We start from the raw sequence: 15,682 nt of genomic DNA on the forward strand, positions 1-15,682 counted from the left end.
TTTTCTTTCTTACTTGTGTGTGTGTGTGTGTGTGTGTGTATGTGTGTGTGTGTGTGTGTGTGTGTGTGTGTGTGTGTGTGTGGTGGTACTTGGGTTTGAACTCGGGGCCTCACTAGGTGGCACTCTACCACTGAGCCATATCTTGGATTTGATGGCGAATGGACAGCTGATAGAAATGTGATTGGACAACAAGCATACGACTGAATGGGAAACACATAGGGTTTGGTTGTTATGTTATGTGGCAGTCCTTCTTCTAGACTACAGGACAAGATCTCTTTTAAAATGAGGTAATTTTTGAGCAAGCTAGGTCAAGGAATTGCTTTATGGCCAGCTATAGGAAAGAAAGGAAGAAATGTTAGTGTAGCTTTTCAAGGGGTTATTGATGGCTTTGAAATGAGAGTGGGCTTAGTTTCTATGAGCTGCCTTGGAGAAGGGAAATTTTAGTTCTTATGTCTCAGCTTAAGGGAGAAAGTAGAGAAAGAAAAAGAACAATTAGGAAGAGACTATTTCCTTCAGTTCAAAGTATTCAGCATGCATTAACAGACCACATTTTAGGATATTGTTTGAGCTGTGCCTTCCAGCTATCTCTCACAATCTCTTTGGTAAAATAGAGTCCAATCAGTTGGTCTTGTACAGAACACTGATAGAGCAGCAGGCCACTCTATTTCTGTAGTGATTTTCTAGGGTACACACTGGCAATTTTTTCTGCATGGGTCAGTAGTAAATAAGTTTGGTTTCATGGGCCACATGGTATTTGTTACAAATGCTCAATTCTACTACCAATGTATAAACCATGAAAAAATCCATTGACAAATGACTATCTCAAAAACCTTACTTATGAAAACAGTGGTCGGTCATACTTTCCTTTTACACTAGAAGAATTTGAAGACCAATTACCATAAATACCTAAATAATAAGTATCTAAATACATAAATATCTGGAAAAGACAATGGAATTTAATATGGACTGAACAGTAATCCATGTACACCAAGAACAGAAATATTTCTTGGTGTTAGGATTGTCCTGAATACAAATGGCAGGGCATGAGAATTCCTATGAACCACATTTATTGACTGTAAGACTTAATTACTTGTAACTTTGGTTACGTTTTATGTAGACTGTCCCTTTACTTACTCTGTAATTGGATATTCAACAAAATCAACTCTAGAGAATGGTGCTTAGCATGAAGATTTGCATTTAAAATGGCTGAAATGGTGTGGCAATAGTGTATCTTGTGGTTTTTCTATTTGTTCATTTATTTTAATATAATAAATCTGTAAAGTGAAATGTTGGTTGGGGGCTGGAACTCTGAGCTTGGGCACTGTCCCTGAGCTCTTCAGCTCAAGGCTTGTGCTCTACCACTTGAGTCACAGCACCACTTCCGGTTTTCTGGTGGTTAATTGGAGATAGAGTCCCACCAACACTCCTGCCCAGGCTGGCTTTGAACTGTGATCCTCAGATCTTAGCCTCCTGAGTAGCTAGGATTACAGGCGTGAGCCACTGGTGCCTGGCTGGCTAATGGTTTTAAAAACTGTAGGTAGAAAATTAGAAATGGGAGGGGGCTCTGGGGTGGTTCACACCTGTAATCTTAGTTACTCAAGAGACTGAGATCTGAGGTGGTTAATTGGAGATTAGAGTCTCACGGACATTTCTACCTGGGCTGGCTTTGAACCGTGATCCTCAGATCACTCAGAACCATAATTCAAGGCCTTGTGCTGAAGAGCTCAGGGACAGTGCCCAGGCCCAGAGTTCAAGCCTCATGATTGACAAAAAAAGAAAAAATACAAAACAAAAATTAGAAATGAGAGATTTGTCAACAAAGGCAGTGCCAGAGAAGTTGTAGTATACAAATATATTGGCTGTATAGTATTGTAATTTATGGCCAGAATTATGGTTCTCAGTCATTGATAAAGATTAGTGTATGTTTGGAATTCCCTGTTTCTTAAATGAGTGTGCAAAAATATTTTCTTAGTAAGAGCTAAATTTTTAAGCAATATTCCAGCATCAAAAGGGAGGAAATTTAATTTATATGGAACACCTCATTCCCTGAACATGCGAATCAGTGAGGTATACCATGCTTATGATTTTCTGCCAGCATATTTTTCTTCTGTCTTATTTTTTAAAATCTTCTTAATGGAAAATTGTGGTTGAAAAATAATTACAGTAATGCCTCTGGGTAAAATGAGTCATTACTACTTTATGTGCCAGCATGCTTCCAACAGTTTCCATAAATGTCATTTTCAAAACAAATATTATAGGCCCAACATAGTTAAATGATAGTTCACACCAGATCCTTATTTCTCCTATACCCTAACTTATGAGATCTTTGAGGGGTGTGTGTGTAATTTCAGAGGGAATATCTTCATAAATGTTTAGATCAAACAAATTTTCAGAATTAGACCACAATTGAAGCAATAGTTCTTATTTTTTTCTATAAGAAAAAGTGCTAGTCAACACTTTCATTTTAAACTACTTATTATACACCACCATAAGTTACACACCATCCAAGTATCCTTCATTGTTTAGTAAAGTGAAACTTACTATTCAAGGATTTCACCGCACAGTGAATTTTCTTGCCATCATTGTCTAACAAGGTCCCATGATAAACACAGCCAAAATGCCCTGTGTGAAAGAAGAAACTTGGTTACAACTGTATAATGTTTAATTATCCAATAATTATTTATTAGGCCCTTCATGACCTGTACCTCTTTTTTCTGTATAACAAAAAAATGTGGGGGGAGGGAAAAATATACTCATTACTTTACTTATGTAACTGAAACCCCTCTGTACATCACTTTACAATAAAATAAAATTCTTTTAAATGTGTTGGTTTTGATACTTGGATGACCTATCAAGTGTGTGTATTTTCTATATGCATATTTGCATGTGCATGTATATATACACACACATCTTTATTTATACAGATTTGCTTCAGTGGTATATGCAATATTACTATTTAATAGATAGTAGAAACTTCAGCTGACATGAATATTATTAAAGACAGTTATAAAATATTGAATAATAGCAGAAAAAATAGGAACTTAAAAGTATTTTTAGGGATCAAATAATATTTTTAAAATATGAACATTTTTAATAAAAGAAGCTCCCCATATTCCAGTAAACTGAAATGAGAAAATACTAGAAATAATTTTAGTCTTATAGAATAAGGATTTCCCCCGTTAGTCACTGGTTAATATGTAAGCCAGATTGGCAGAAACTGAAAAGGCAAGTTGCCTAAATGAAACAAGCTCACTGTGACTCATTTCATGCATTTCCTTCTGGCTTTAACCACATCATTTCCCAATGGCAGCCTTTCATCCAGTGGCAATAATTTTTTTCCCGAAGGTGCCAAATGTCTGGTAGCTGTGTAAGTCATTCAGTTAATTCTCTCAGCTAGCCAAAAATGCCTCAGTGCTTAGTATATGAGTGTCAGGCATTAACCTGCCTTCTTCTAACACAAAGATCAATAAAATAAAACTCATGGTAATAAGTGTCCCTATCTCCCTGAAGACAAACATAAATAAATACTAATTAATATTTCTAGATGGTTACTGATTATTACTTCACTAGAGAAGTGATTGCTATTTTAGCACCTTTCTTGATTTTCAAAAGTTGTAATTTTACATCAGATATTAGAAGTAGAGCATAATTAACAAGGGTACACACTCTAAAATTGCTGTAATTACTGAATTTTTAGGCAGATAATACAAATGTATGTTACTTTTGTGTGAGGTATGGAAACAGGCTTGTGAACAGTGAAGTTTCTCTAAGAAAATAAGCAGCTTGCTCAGGATTAAACCCTGGAGTGTGAGCTAGGGAATGTGGGCACACAGTCACAGGCAAAGGAGAAGACTTCCTGTTCATGTAAGGCAAATAATTCCTTCCATCTCTCCTGTATCAAGCTGGCAGATACCTGCACAATCTCCTACAGTACACATAGAATAAAAGGGATCAGTGGCCAATTGTTAGGAAGGATAAAAAAAATTTAGAAAGGAAAAAAAAGAAATGTGGAGTTCATGTCTTGACTTCTGGTTAGTTTCTTTCCCTGCTAAATATTTCCTCAAATATTGTTTATGCTAACTGTTATTGCTGCCTTGGCTGGCTTATTACAAATATTCATTCCCCCTTGTATAAAGAGATTGGAGTGCATCGTGTAGATGATATATGTCATTTCAGATTAGGGGAATGCTATAAATTCCCTGTCTCTTCATGCTGTCCAGTGGAGTACAAACTGCTTTATAAACCAGGAATTCAAAGAGTTCAACACTGTTCTTGGGATAAAGAAAGACTACAGGGAGTTGTGAGTGAAAATGTTGGAACTTAAAAAGGAAGTAAATGATGCTTTCTATGAAATTACAGTTGCTAGTCTGAGAAAGAAGAGGAAGTGGTGGATTTATTTCTAATATATGTGGGAAGGAATCCAATTGCTTCCATGCACAAGGGCAAGTCCCCATGGATGTGATCTGCAGGGCTGCATTTTTGCAGAACAGAAACCAAATGCACTCATTATCAGTGTTGTTAGTAACCTTCACCATTGTCTGGGTCCCTAATCTGCAAAGGCAGAAGATAAAAATCCTTACTGGAAAATGGTACTTAACCCAAAGCTGAATGGAAAGACTTACCTCTTCCTATGACTTCATTGAAATGCACAATCAGACTGCTAGGCCCAATCACCACGTGCTGGACTGCTTGGACCAACTCTGGATTTAGAGCACTGAGGTCAATGTGGACGGTATTTTGCAGTAATGGACTAGATATATCAGAGTCTCCACTATTGAGGATGGGGGACAAGTCTGTCAGAGGATACTGTGCTTGTCTGCATGACCCATTCTGGGAGGAGTTAGGAAACTGTTCTGCAAGATAAAGCAAATCAAAAACAGCAGTGAAAACTCAATCGAGACTGCAAAAACAAGCGGAATCAATAAGGAAGCTAGTGTTTTAAAATTAAAGAAATGATGGTTATATTATTGAATGGGCCAGAAAGAACCTTTACAAAGAAACTGGTTTGTGAAAAATGGTAATGTTAGGAAAAGATACTGACTTATTCATACAACCATTTTAGAAAATGTTTACAAATTTTCTTTCAAAGCAGACTAAGCGTCATCTTTGCAATCTTGCTTACCTTCAGTTTCTTTAGGTTTTAATTAATAAGCTAAAAGCCAAGCTTAACATTTAGTTATGTATATATTATATCCTTAAGATTGGAAAATAGCAAAGTTAGAGACTAAACAATGGCCCAGTCTCACAACAGTCCAGCTCAATGTAAGAACACGAGAAAGATGACGTTTGAGACACTAGTATTTATTAGTGGTAATAGTTATACAAAACCCATATGGATTCCCAGAAAAGGAAAATTTATATGACAAAATAGAAATAAGCACATATAGATCCAGTAACTTTGATTTACAATGCTTGAAACAAGAAAAAGTGGTTTCGATTTTTGGATGATCTCAGATTTTAAGAGTTTCTGCACAGGCTTCACTGGTTGAGTATTTGTGATCTGAAATATAATTACATATACAGATTGAGCACATCTGATCTTTATACCTCAAATCTGAAATGCTCCAAAATCCAAAATATTTTGAGTACCAACATATTGCTCATGTTGAAATTTTTATGTATGTGCTTGTACTGACTGAATTCAGGGCCTCATGCTCTTGCTGGCTTTCTTGCTCACACCTGGTGTTCTAGCACTTGAGCCATATCTCCAGTCCAGAATTTTGCTGCTGATTAACTGGAGGTGGAGTCTTGCAGAGTTTTCTGTCTGGACTTGAAACCTGAATTTTCCAGGTCTCAGTCTACTGATGTTTTAGATTTTAAAGCAGTTCTGATCTCAAAGTTTTGGATCAAGGATATTCAATAGTTTATATATACATTTATAAAATGACTGTGAAAATTTTTCACCTTGTGAAAGATGGCTACACATCGAATGCTGTCGCTGGAGCAGGTAGCTTGTACTAGGTTAGTGTACCATCTCACTACATAGCTGAGGACATTTGGATAGAAATCAGTGATCCTTATAAATTGATCTTTACAACCAAAGCTCTGTAAGAACTTCAGGAAAGTTCTCTTGTCTAAGGAGAAGTTTTCTCTTTTTATTTCATGGTTAAAGAAGTGGGATTTGAAGAGTCTTTTTCAATGTCCAGTGAAGCAGAGAAGACTGAACAAACCACCTGGTTTGCCCTTTCTACTACATCTACACACTCCAACGTGGAGGAAGCATAACCACAGCAACCAACTGAAAGACAAACTACAGAGGCAAGGTTCTGAAGAGTGGCATGTAACACAGAGGGTTACGTGGTGATTCCCTATTGGCATCAAGAGATAATAGTTTGAAATAAAAGAGAATTTGAACTTGATGGAAGAAAGCTGATAGCACTTTCATCACTTCTAACCCTACATAAGCATTTTTGATATTTTTTGTACAGTGAAGAGTTTGGTTAAAAATAGATACTTGGTTAGAACATTAAATCTCAAAACGTGGTATCAGAAAAGATGTGAGTCACCTACATTCATAAGAATGGACACTAGCTGCAAATAAGACAGATTCAACCTTACAGGAAGAATCTAGAGCATCCAGGAAGTACCTGAAATGTTGGGTAGGGAAAGGAAGAGAAAAGCCTAGTTTAATGCTTTTTTCTTTGTTTCCAAAGGGTTAGGTTCTCCAAACCTTCTTTGGAGGACTAAAAACAAAATGAGCCTCTTTATATTTGGACGTTTACCTTTATTTCCCACACATTTGCACCAGGAGTTCATAGGTAGGAATTTTCAGAGGTGTAAGAATTGATGAAAATCCTTTGTCAAATACATGACAAATGTCCTCTGGAAGGAAAATTCTATTAACTCCTTAGCTAAGTCCAAAAAAGGCACAGAAGCTAGTTTAGATCCCCAATACATGATGCTCAGCCTCTATGGGAACGACTGTCAGGATGATCTACCACTCAGAGAGGGAAAAGCTCTTCAGTTTTCTCATGGGTAGGTTCTGCCTCTACATATCCTCATTCTTCCTTCTCTCTCGCTTCACTCACTATCATTTCCGTGATAGGTAAGAGGAAGAACTCATTTTTCTTAGGCATAGTAACCAAAGTTTGCTAAGGAATTCAAACAATTAGGATAGCTGTTGTTTTTTAACAGAATATTTGTGATTTTTTTGTCTCAAGTTAGAACGACTATATATGAATATAGAATACTGAAATTAGATCTAAATTTGAAAACAGTAAGCTAGGTTTCATTATTTACCCATATATATTTTTTTAAAGGAATGGATTTCTAATGGGAAATGGAATCCTATGAGCATAGACACTAAATCTCTCTACAAGTAAAGAATTTTCAAAAATAATGAGGACACAACCATTAAACAATGTTTAAATGTTCAGTGCCTCATTACTCTTGTACTTGTTTGGATGAGCAACTTCTAACTTTCCAGTATCCAAAACTGTCTGTGACTCACTTTATTTGTCCAAAGGTAAATATTCAACTAGGGAAATGCTTGTACTTGACTCACGTCCTGTAGTTTCTAAAGATAATGGAGCTGATACAATACAGACATGTTGCTTTGACCAGGAGAGTTTTAAATAACACAACGTGAACTGCTTTGGTGAACCTGACCATCATTAGCCCTACTGTTTTGCAAAACAGATGATGTTGGACCCTCCTTCTTTAATAGCATAACTGAGGTTTACTCAGATAAGATTCAAAATATATTTAAGTCCTAGAATGTTGTAGGTTAAAAGGGTGTGTTCACAGAGAGTACCTCAAAAGATTATTAATGGTTATTTCAAATGTGTGGGGTTCAATGATAAAGAAGTAGCAGTTATGTATTTAAATTAAAATATATTTTGTAGCTTAACTGTTTCTGAGTTGCTAAAAATGACGTGAGAGTTCCACAGCATCATGCTTAGTCCTTTGATCAAAGGGTATAAAATTAAATTTTGTTCATGAGAAGAGAGCTTATAGACACTAAAATTACAATGTAGACATGAGTTCATTTTAAAGTAAGAGCCATGTAACTCTGTGGCAAATTAAATAGTCTTTGGAGAGGCAAATGCTTTTCTGCTTTTATAAAACTGTATGAAGGAAAAAGCAAAAACAATCAACAATGCCACAAACTGTGGTGGTATATGTGTAGGTATTTCTCAGAGCAGTAGTCTGAAACATACCTTCTGGAAAAGTGGCTCGGTAGTCTACAGATGCATCGGAAACCATTTCTGTAGTTGGGCTTACACTTCGCGCACTTACAAGCCTGTCCAAATGAGGAGTGTGGACTCTTGCATCATAGCGAACTAATTCACTGCCAAGATCTTGAAACAGAAAGAAAGAACTTGTTAAAGATTTGGCTATCACAATTCTGTTAGACTTTGGCCCAGGGTCTAGAACTAGACAGTTTTATGATTCCCTCCAAGAGCACCCACATGAGTAGATGACAATATTAAACTATATCGGCTATATTCACAACACAACTTCTAAGACAAAGAATAACAAAAGTGCACCTTTAATTTGCTTTCTCTTTTTCATCCACAAGAAAAGTCCGAGTACTAGTAAGAGTATTATTGATATTGAGGCAACACCAACAATCAATCCTGTGAAATTCTGATCTGGTTGAACTATCACTTTTCCAAGGACAGTTGAAGAGACTGCTTGTTTCCACTAGAAATAAAGATAAAGAAAAGTCAGAGTTCAGCCATGGGAGACACAAGATATGCTATTCAGGGGAATTATGATTTCTCTGTCCCAAAGCCCACCCACTAATCATCATTCTGAAAATGGAATGGTTGCCTTCAGAGTAATAGGAGATTCCTTAAGTCTGCCTTATTATTCAAATAATTAGGGAATACTGACACAAGGTACTTCTATGACACTTAGCTGTTTCTATTTGTACCTAGGTATTAGGGTTAGAAAGATAAATACAAAACAGTCCCTGATCTTGAGGAACTGGGGTACATTAGAAATATATAATTGTAATACAATATAAAATAAACCATGGAATTAGAAATCAATAGTAAGATATTAATTCTGTCCTATGGCCAAAGAAGGAATGACCTCTCTTAAGAGACTAATAATCCTGTAATTATGTGAAAATCAAGTCTCTTAATATTTTCATTTGTTTTGACATATGGAAGAAATCTCTTAGGTCCCTCCCAGTTCTAATATTTTATGATGTTTAGTACATGTGGTTCATTCTGAAATTCCAATTATGATTTCACTATTCAGTCTCTAATTTTCATATGGTCATGCACATATTGCTTAGTAGTTATATAACTTCTGCTTGGGGCACTGAGAAAGATTTGGAACTAGACAATGGTAATGATTATGCAATACTAGGAATGCAATTCATGTTACCAATTGTACATTTAAAATGTTTGACATGGCAAATCTTATATATATTACTATAATTTCAATAAATTAATAAAGTACATTACATACCCATTGAATTATATATATATATATTTTTTTTTTGGGGTCGGTCATGGGGCCTGAACTCTGGGCCTGGGCGCTGTCCCTTAGCTCTTCAGCTCAAGGCTAGTGCTCTACCATTGAGCCACAGTGCCAGTTCTAGCTTTTTCTGCTTATAAGGTGCTGAGAAATCAAACCCAGGGCCTCATGCATGCAAGGCAAGCATTCTATCACTGAGCCACCTTCCCAGCCCCTGAATTATATTTTTAAAATGGGTAAATTGTATGGTTTGTGAACTGTATTGAAAGAAAGCTATTAAGAATAATGAAAAAATCATTCTGGTACAAGCTTATCTGATTTAGCTGTCTTACTTTGTCCAGTGTCTATATCTTCTTTTACTTAAAAGGTTCCATGTATTTGTGGCCTCCTGGGCCGGTAAGAGGCAGGGGAAGTCACATTCTTAGATGTGTCTTTATTCCCTTGCTGGCCAGTGTGAGTGTGAGTAGAAAGGCCTTCTGAAACTTACCCAGCTAAGCTTAGGGAAGGAAACATATTTTTAAAAAGTCACTTAAAAAAATAACAGTGGCTCATCCCTGTAATCCTACCTACTCAGGAGGCTGAGATCTGAGGATAAAGCCAGCCTAGGCAGCAAAGTCCGTAATACTCTTATTTTGAATAAGAAAACCGGAAGTGGCTCTGTGGCTCAAGCAGAGAAGCTCACCTTGAGCTGAAGAGCGCAGGGACAGCGCTCAAGCCCAGAATTCAAGCCCCACAACTGACCCCCTTTCCCCCACCCAAAAAAAATAACAGCTAGGAATTGAGGCTGAGCTGATGAGCTAAAGCCAACACATAAATGAGCTTTAATGAATTATTTTAAGTCTACAAGTGACATAATTACATTGGCATCTTTATTTACATCATGAGAGGAATTTAGGAACCCCACCTCTATATTTAGCTCACTGTTCAATTTCAGCAGGTCATTGGGGACTGTACATAAGACGGCTTCAGAATGTGAGTGTATATTCTCACAGCTCTTATTTCCAACTCTTAACACTTCACCTTTAACTGCTTCAGGATCAATATCATTTCCCTAGAAAGAAAAAAAAAGGAGTTTTTAACACTTCACACTTTTGGAATGCTCACAATTGTGAAAGAATATCATATACTATAAACACAGACTATGTTGTGTGCCAAGGCATGTAATTTTATGGTACTCATAATGAGAATTGGGAGGTCGAAAGGGAGTATGATGATTTCAGGGCGTTGGTCAGGAATTATAGGATAGACCTCATCCGATTGGACTTCAGAGAAAAAAGAAGATGGTTTTACATTGTTAGATTGGAAGGCATGATAGCTCTAATCATCTATTGTTTTGGGGGTTATCAAAGCATGGCAAAAGGAAAGCAGTTTAGAAATTTTGTTGCTATAGAGCCTAAAACTGTCTAATGCAATGATTTTCAATATTGGCTTCACTTCTAGAATCACACTGAAAGTTGAAGAAATACAAATGCCTGAGTTCCATCCCTAGAGATGTGATGTAATTGCTGTATGTCAATACATTTCTGTTTAGTTTGAGTCAGGCAATTTCTTTTCAACCTTGTTGCACATTTGCATCCTATGCATAAACAAATTCATTTTCAAAGGAATTCCCATAAGATGTCAGATGCTCTTCATTAAGTTTTGAGAGCGTGATTATATTGGTTTGAACAATTATATAGTTACATAAGAATTTTAAAAAATTACTCAATTTGACATATTTATTTAACCAAAGTTACCATCAGGAATTATTAAATTATTAACATTTTATTAAAGAGACCAATCGTTAGCCTTGGGAATGAAGTGCAAATACAAATAATGAGTATAGTTATTTATTAAACAGGCCATTACCTTTACAAGAGATCTATCAAAACTTATTACTATTTTTCTTACAGACAAAGAACAGATAGTAATAACTATGGTCTTGTTACTTCGCTTTACACAATCTTTTATAGTTGGCAAATCCCCACAGATTGGTAGATCAGACATTATTCTGGAAAAAGGAACAGGAAGAAGATGCTCCTTTATAACATGAAGCTAGAGTCTGAGAAAGAATGCGAACATGCATAAACCCTATGTTTATGGTATTTCTAGAGGCGGTATGAGCAATCCATTGATCCAGGTCAGCCACACAAGGCAATTCAACAGAGAAGCACATAAATCTAGAAGGTCACTTTGGGGCTTCAAATGACAACTTGTTGGGTAAGTTAGAGGGGGGCGAAGGGCCTTACTCACATATTGGAGGGAATTCAGACAATGACAGAGAGAAGAGATTAAAGAGCTAGCGTTTGATTTATGAGAGAAGGACTAAAATGTGTCTTGCTTGCTCAGATAATAACTAAGGCTGGGGGAAGGGATGATCACATGACATTTACATCTCTAGTACTCATTCTTTTCAGCTTATGATCTCCTTGGGTTCTTAAACAAAAGCAGATTTTCATAACCACCCACTAAGGAGCACATGAGAAACACTGACTTACAGAATAAATCACTAGCAGCTTTGTATTTGTAATATTCTAAAAGATTTACAAAAAATAAAAGATAACTGCCACGAAAGTGATACGACAGCCAGGACTATATGTGAAAAACTAGGTATAGGTATAGACTACTTTGTGTCATTTAAAGTAAATGTAGCTCCACTGAGTTCTGGGAAAACTATATGTTTAAAACCTTTATGAGGGCTGGGAAGGTGGCTCTACCACTTGAGGGACAGCATCCAGGCCCAGAGTTCAGGCCCCATGACCAGACCCCCCCAAAAAATCTTTATGATTTACTTCTCACAATTTATTATCAGTGATCAACCATTATTAAACCCAATTACAAAACCAACTCAGTTCTTCAGTCACTGAAACCACAAAAGATGAGAATTTAAACAAACTGTTTTAAGGGGGGAGGGCTTTATTTATTTATTGCTAGTCCTGGAGCTTGAACTCAGGGGCTGATCACTGTTCCAGAGCTTCTTTTGCTCAAGGCTAGCACTCTTGGCCAGGTGCCAGTGGCTCACGCCTATAATCCTAGCTACTCAGGAGGCTGAGATCTGAGGTTCTTGGTTCAAAGCAGCCTGGGCAAGAAAAAGTCTGTGAGATTCTTATCTCCAATAAACCACCAGAAAACCAGAAGTGGCACTGTGGCTCAAGTGGTAGAGTGCTAGCCTTGAGCTGAAGAACTGAAGACCCAGTGTTCAAGCCCCACAATGGAAAAAAAAAAAGGCTAGCACTCTACCACTTGAGCCACAGCACCACTTCTACCTTTTTCTGTTTATGTGGTACTGAGGAATCAAGTTCATGCTAGGCAAGCACTCTACTACTAAGCCACATTCCCAGCCCCTGATCTTTCATTCTTTACATCACAGAATCATAATTACCCTGCAAAGACATCCCCCACATAGGTATAATTGTCATACCTGCTTTACATATGGAAAACAAAGGTTCAAGGGAGGACTAGGTAATGAAGCAGCTTTAATTCTATTTGATACAAATCTACTTTGCATCTAATGTGTGTTAGACATAATTCTAGTTACAGAAATATAAAGATAAATAAGAGTTTCTTCCTCTCACTGTAGTGTTAAAATGGATGCATTTCTAAAGTGAAAGCCAAAGTCTTCCAATATGTCATATAAAACCGTATCTTGTCACTTTCCTCTTTAACTCTGTCTAGGTGTGTTATTATGCTTCTAGTCAGGATTCAGGCCTCAAGATGCTGAATGTTTCAGATGGCAACAGAACAGATCAGAGAGGAGTGGAAGGGAGTGGTCTAAAAAATAACTCCCTAACAAAAAGGCTTCTGGAAGTTCTCATATCTGGGTAGCCACCAGGTGACTCTAATAACGGCAGTAAGACCATCCAGCCCACTGAGATTTGCAGCAAAAAATCAGTGAGTTGGTGAAAATGGGGGTGGTAGTGGTAAGGCAGGGTTCACCCTTCATCTAAGGATACGAGTCCCTCTGCTTAGATTCCAGGCCAAAGGACCAGGCTAGAAAGTACCCAAACTTAATTCCACAAGGTATCAATAGGCGATTGAAGAAAAACATGGCAGACCAAATTTAAGTTTTTTTTTTTCACTGTCTCCTTGGAAGTCTCCGCTCTTTAATATATGGAACCACAATTGCTATTAATTGGCCTGGGAGGCAGTTTCATAGAACGTCTATTAAAATGTGCAACATGGAAGTGGTACTGTGGCTCAAGTGATAGAGTGCTAGTAGTGTTGAGCAAAGAGGAGATCAGGGACAGTGCCTAGTCCCAGAGTTCAAGCTCCAAGACTGGCAAAAGGAAAAAAAAAAGTGTAACACAGGGTAAGATTAGTTAGGAATAAGATACAAACACCATCAAACAAGAATAAGTCTTGATGCTTAGCAAATCAACTCTGATGAACGAACCCTTCCCTTCTATCCTGTCTGGGCTGAGAACTGAACTCAAGTTAGTTGTGGTTAGTTTGGAATCTTTAGGCACATGAAAACTTAAGGAGACTTAAGCTCCTTCTGAGCAACACTTGAATTGTTATGGTTCAGAATGTTTTTGGTACCTAACCATTAATGCTGACCTCTGCTAGACCTCCCCAAAGTCTGTTCTTGTGGTCACAAGGTCATACCCAACTTTCTGCTTTCCTGCTCCCTGGTTTAGCTCATCTTCCTGCCCCCTTTTCCTGTGTGAGCTGAGTTCTCCAGACTGGATGTAGGAAACACATCTGATTACCACATATACCTACATGCTCCAGGAAAAGACAACTAGCGGGTCAGTGCTAGGCAGTCCTTACTTTGGCATTAAATATTGCAATTCTCTGCTTTCCACAAAGCATACTCATGCACAGTTAAGGTAACTGTGTGTGTGTGTGTGGGGGGGGAGTTTCTTTACACAGAATCAAATTTTAAATGTTTGTAAACGTTTAGAGCTATTTTATTTAACAAACAGTGTAGCTATTGACATACAATATGATAAAAGTTCCCTTATTGTGAAAAGTGTTGGAAAGTCAATAAGAAAGTGAATACAGGTAGGATTGTAATGTGCTGGAATTTGGCTTGACTGTGAGCCCTAAGTTTGTTGTTTCCTCCCTAGGTGACCCAAAACAAGTCATCTATATTTCGAAACCTATTTATCTGTAAGCGGGGATAATCATTACTGACCTCTTAACCTCATGGATCCATGGGGAATGCAAATGAAATAATATATGCCATTTTGCCCATGTTAACTGTAAGATTCCTTATGAATATGAGCTTTTGTTGATAGAAGAATAGTGCACTACTGGGTATTCTCCCAAAGATGTATATGTCTGATGACCACTGTCTACAGCTGGTCCTGGTGCACTCAAAACCTTGTTCCTAACTACCTCTTATATCCTTGGGGTTTCTGAAGCACTCTGAGGAGTGACTTGTCTTTAGCTCCGATTGTCTTCAGTCTATTCTCTTGTCCCAAACTTGGTTGGCTCTTATGCCCAAGGAAATAGTCACTCCATGTCCAACTGGTCATGGAGGCAGCTCTAAAAGCTGTGGCTGGAAATAATCACAATCCTTCTTTTAGCCAAGAAACCTTTGCAGGTAAAGCTGATTGCAAAGTGTGAACTGTTGCTGGCAGTTAAGAGAAAGATCTCACTCTAAATTTACGATTCTTTCCGTGGCACTTTTATTGATGGAAGACAAGGACACTTTACACCCATATTTTGAATGCTAATGGATCAAGCACCACATACAATGATAAGGGCTGCCTTTCTTTCGATAAAACCAAAAATAAAGACACATGGCTTCTCCTTTCCATTCTCATGCTTCATTCATGTAGATGTGATCAATTTTGGAAACTGCTGAAGAGTTAAGTTGCTGTCACAAGAGATAGGCTTCTAAGCTTTCAGATTTCTCCTGACACTCACTGAAAATGAAGTATGGTAAAAGAATAAATCACGATACCAAAACAACCACTCTAGACTATGACAGGTGCTATTTACTTGTTAGAGGAAAAAAAAGAGTAAGTCTTTACTGCTTTATGCTGAACTGGCCATGTTGGAGACACCATTCATTGGCTGAGATGATTTCAGATCGTGGGGTCATTTTTGGTCCAACAATTTTGTATGCTGTAGAATAATAGGAATAATTTATAGAAGAAGTTTTTTTTTCTTCTAAACAACAATGTGCTTAGAAGGGTAGATAAAGAAGCATTTATCTCTGATCCATTCATCTGAGGTAAATCAACAGAACAATAGTTTCCTTGGGTGTGAAACTATTTGCACATAAACCTCTGTTTTCACCAAGAAGCACCAAGTGGAATCT

General features: G+C 37.3%; 1 protein-coding gene across 1 annotated transcript in view; it reads right to left on the bottom strand.

Annotated features, from left to right (window-relative positions):
* Met (MET proto-oncogene, receptor tyrosine kinase) overlaps positions 1-15,682 on the bottom strand; it is a 108,101-nt gene that overhangs the window by 10,066 nt on the left and 82,353 nt on the right. Inside the window, exons 12-16 of the mRNA XM_013020040.1 lie at positions 10,337-10,483; positions 8,490-8,646; positions 8,160-8,300; positions 4,623-4,853; positions 2,542-2,622 (exon numbers count right to left, since the gene is read on the bottom strand). Of these exons, the coding sequence (XP_012875494.1) occupies positions 2,542-2,622; positions 4,623-4,853; positions 8,160-8,300; positions 8,490-8,646; positions 10,337-10,483 (757 nt within the window). The remainder of the gene's footprint in view (positions 1-2,541; positions 2,623-4,622; positions 4,854-8,159; positions 8,301-8,489; positions 8,647-10,336; positions 10,484-15,682) is intronic.

This window comes from Dipodomys ordii, unplaced genomic scaffold (genome assembly GCF_000151885.1).
Source record: "Dipodomys ordii isolate 6190 unplaced genomic scaffold, Dord_2.0 Scaffold48, whole genome shotgun sequence".
Taxonomy (NCBI): Eukaryota; Metazoa; Chordata; class Mammalia; order Rodentia; family Heteromyidae; genus Dipodomys; species Dipodomys ordii.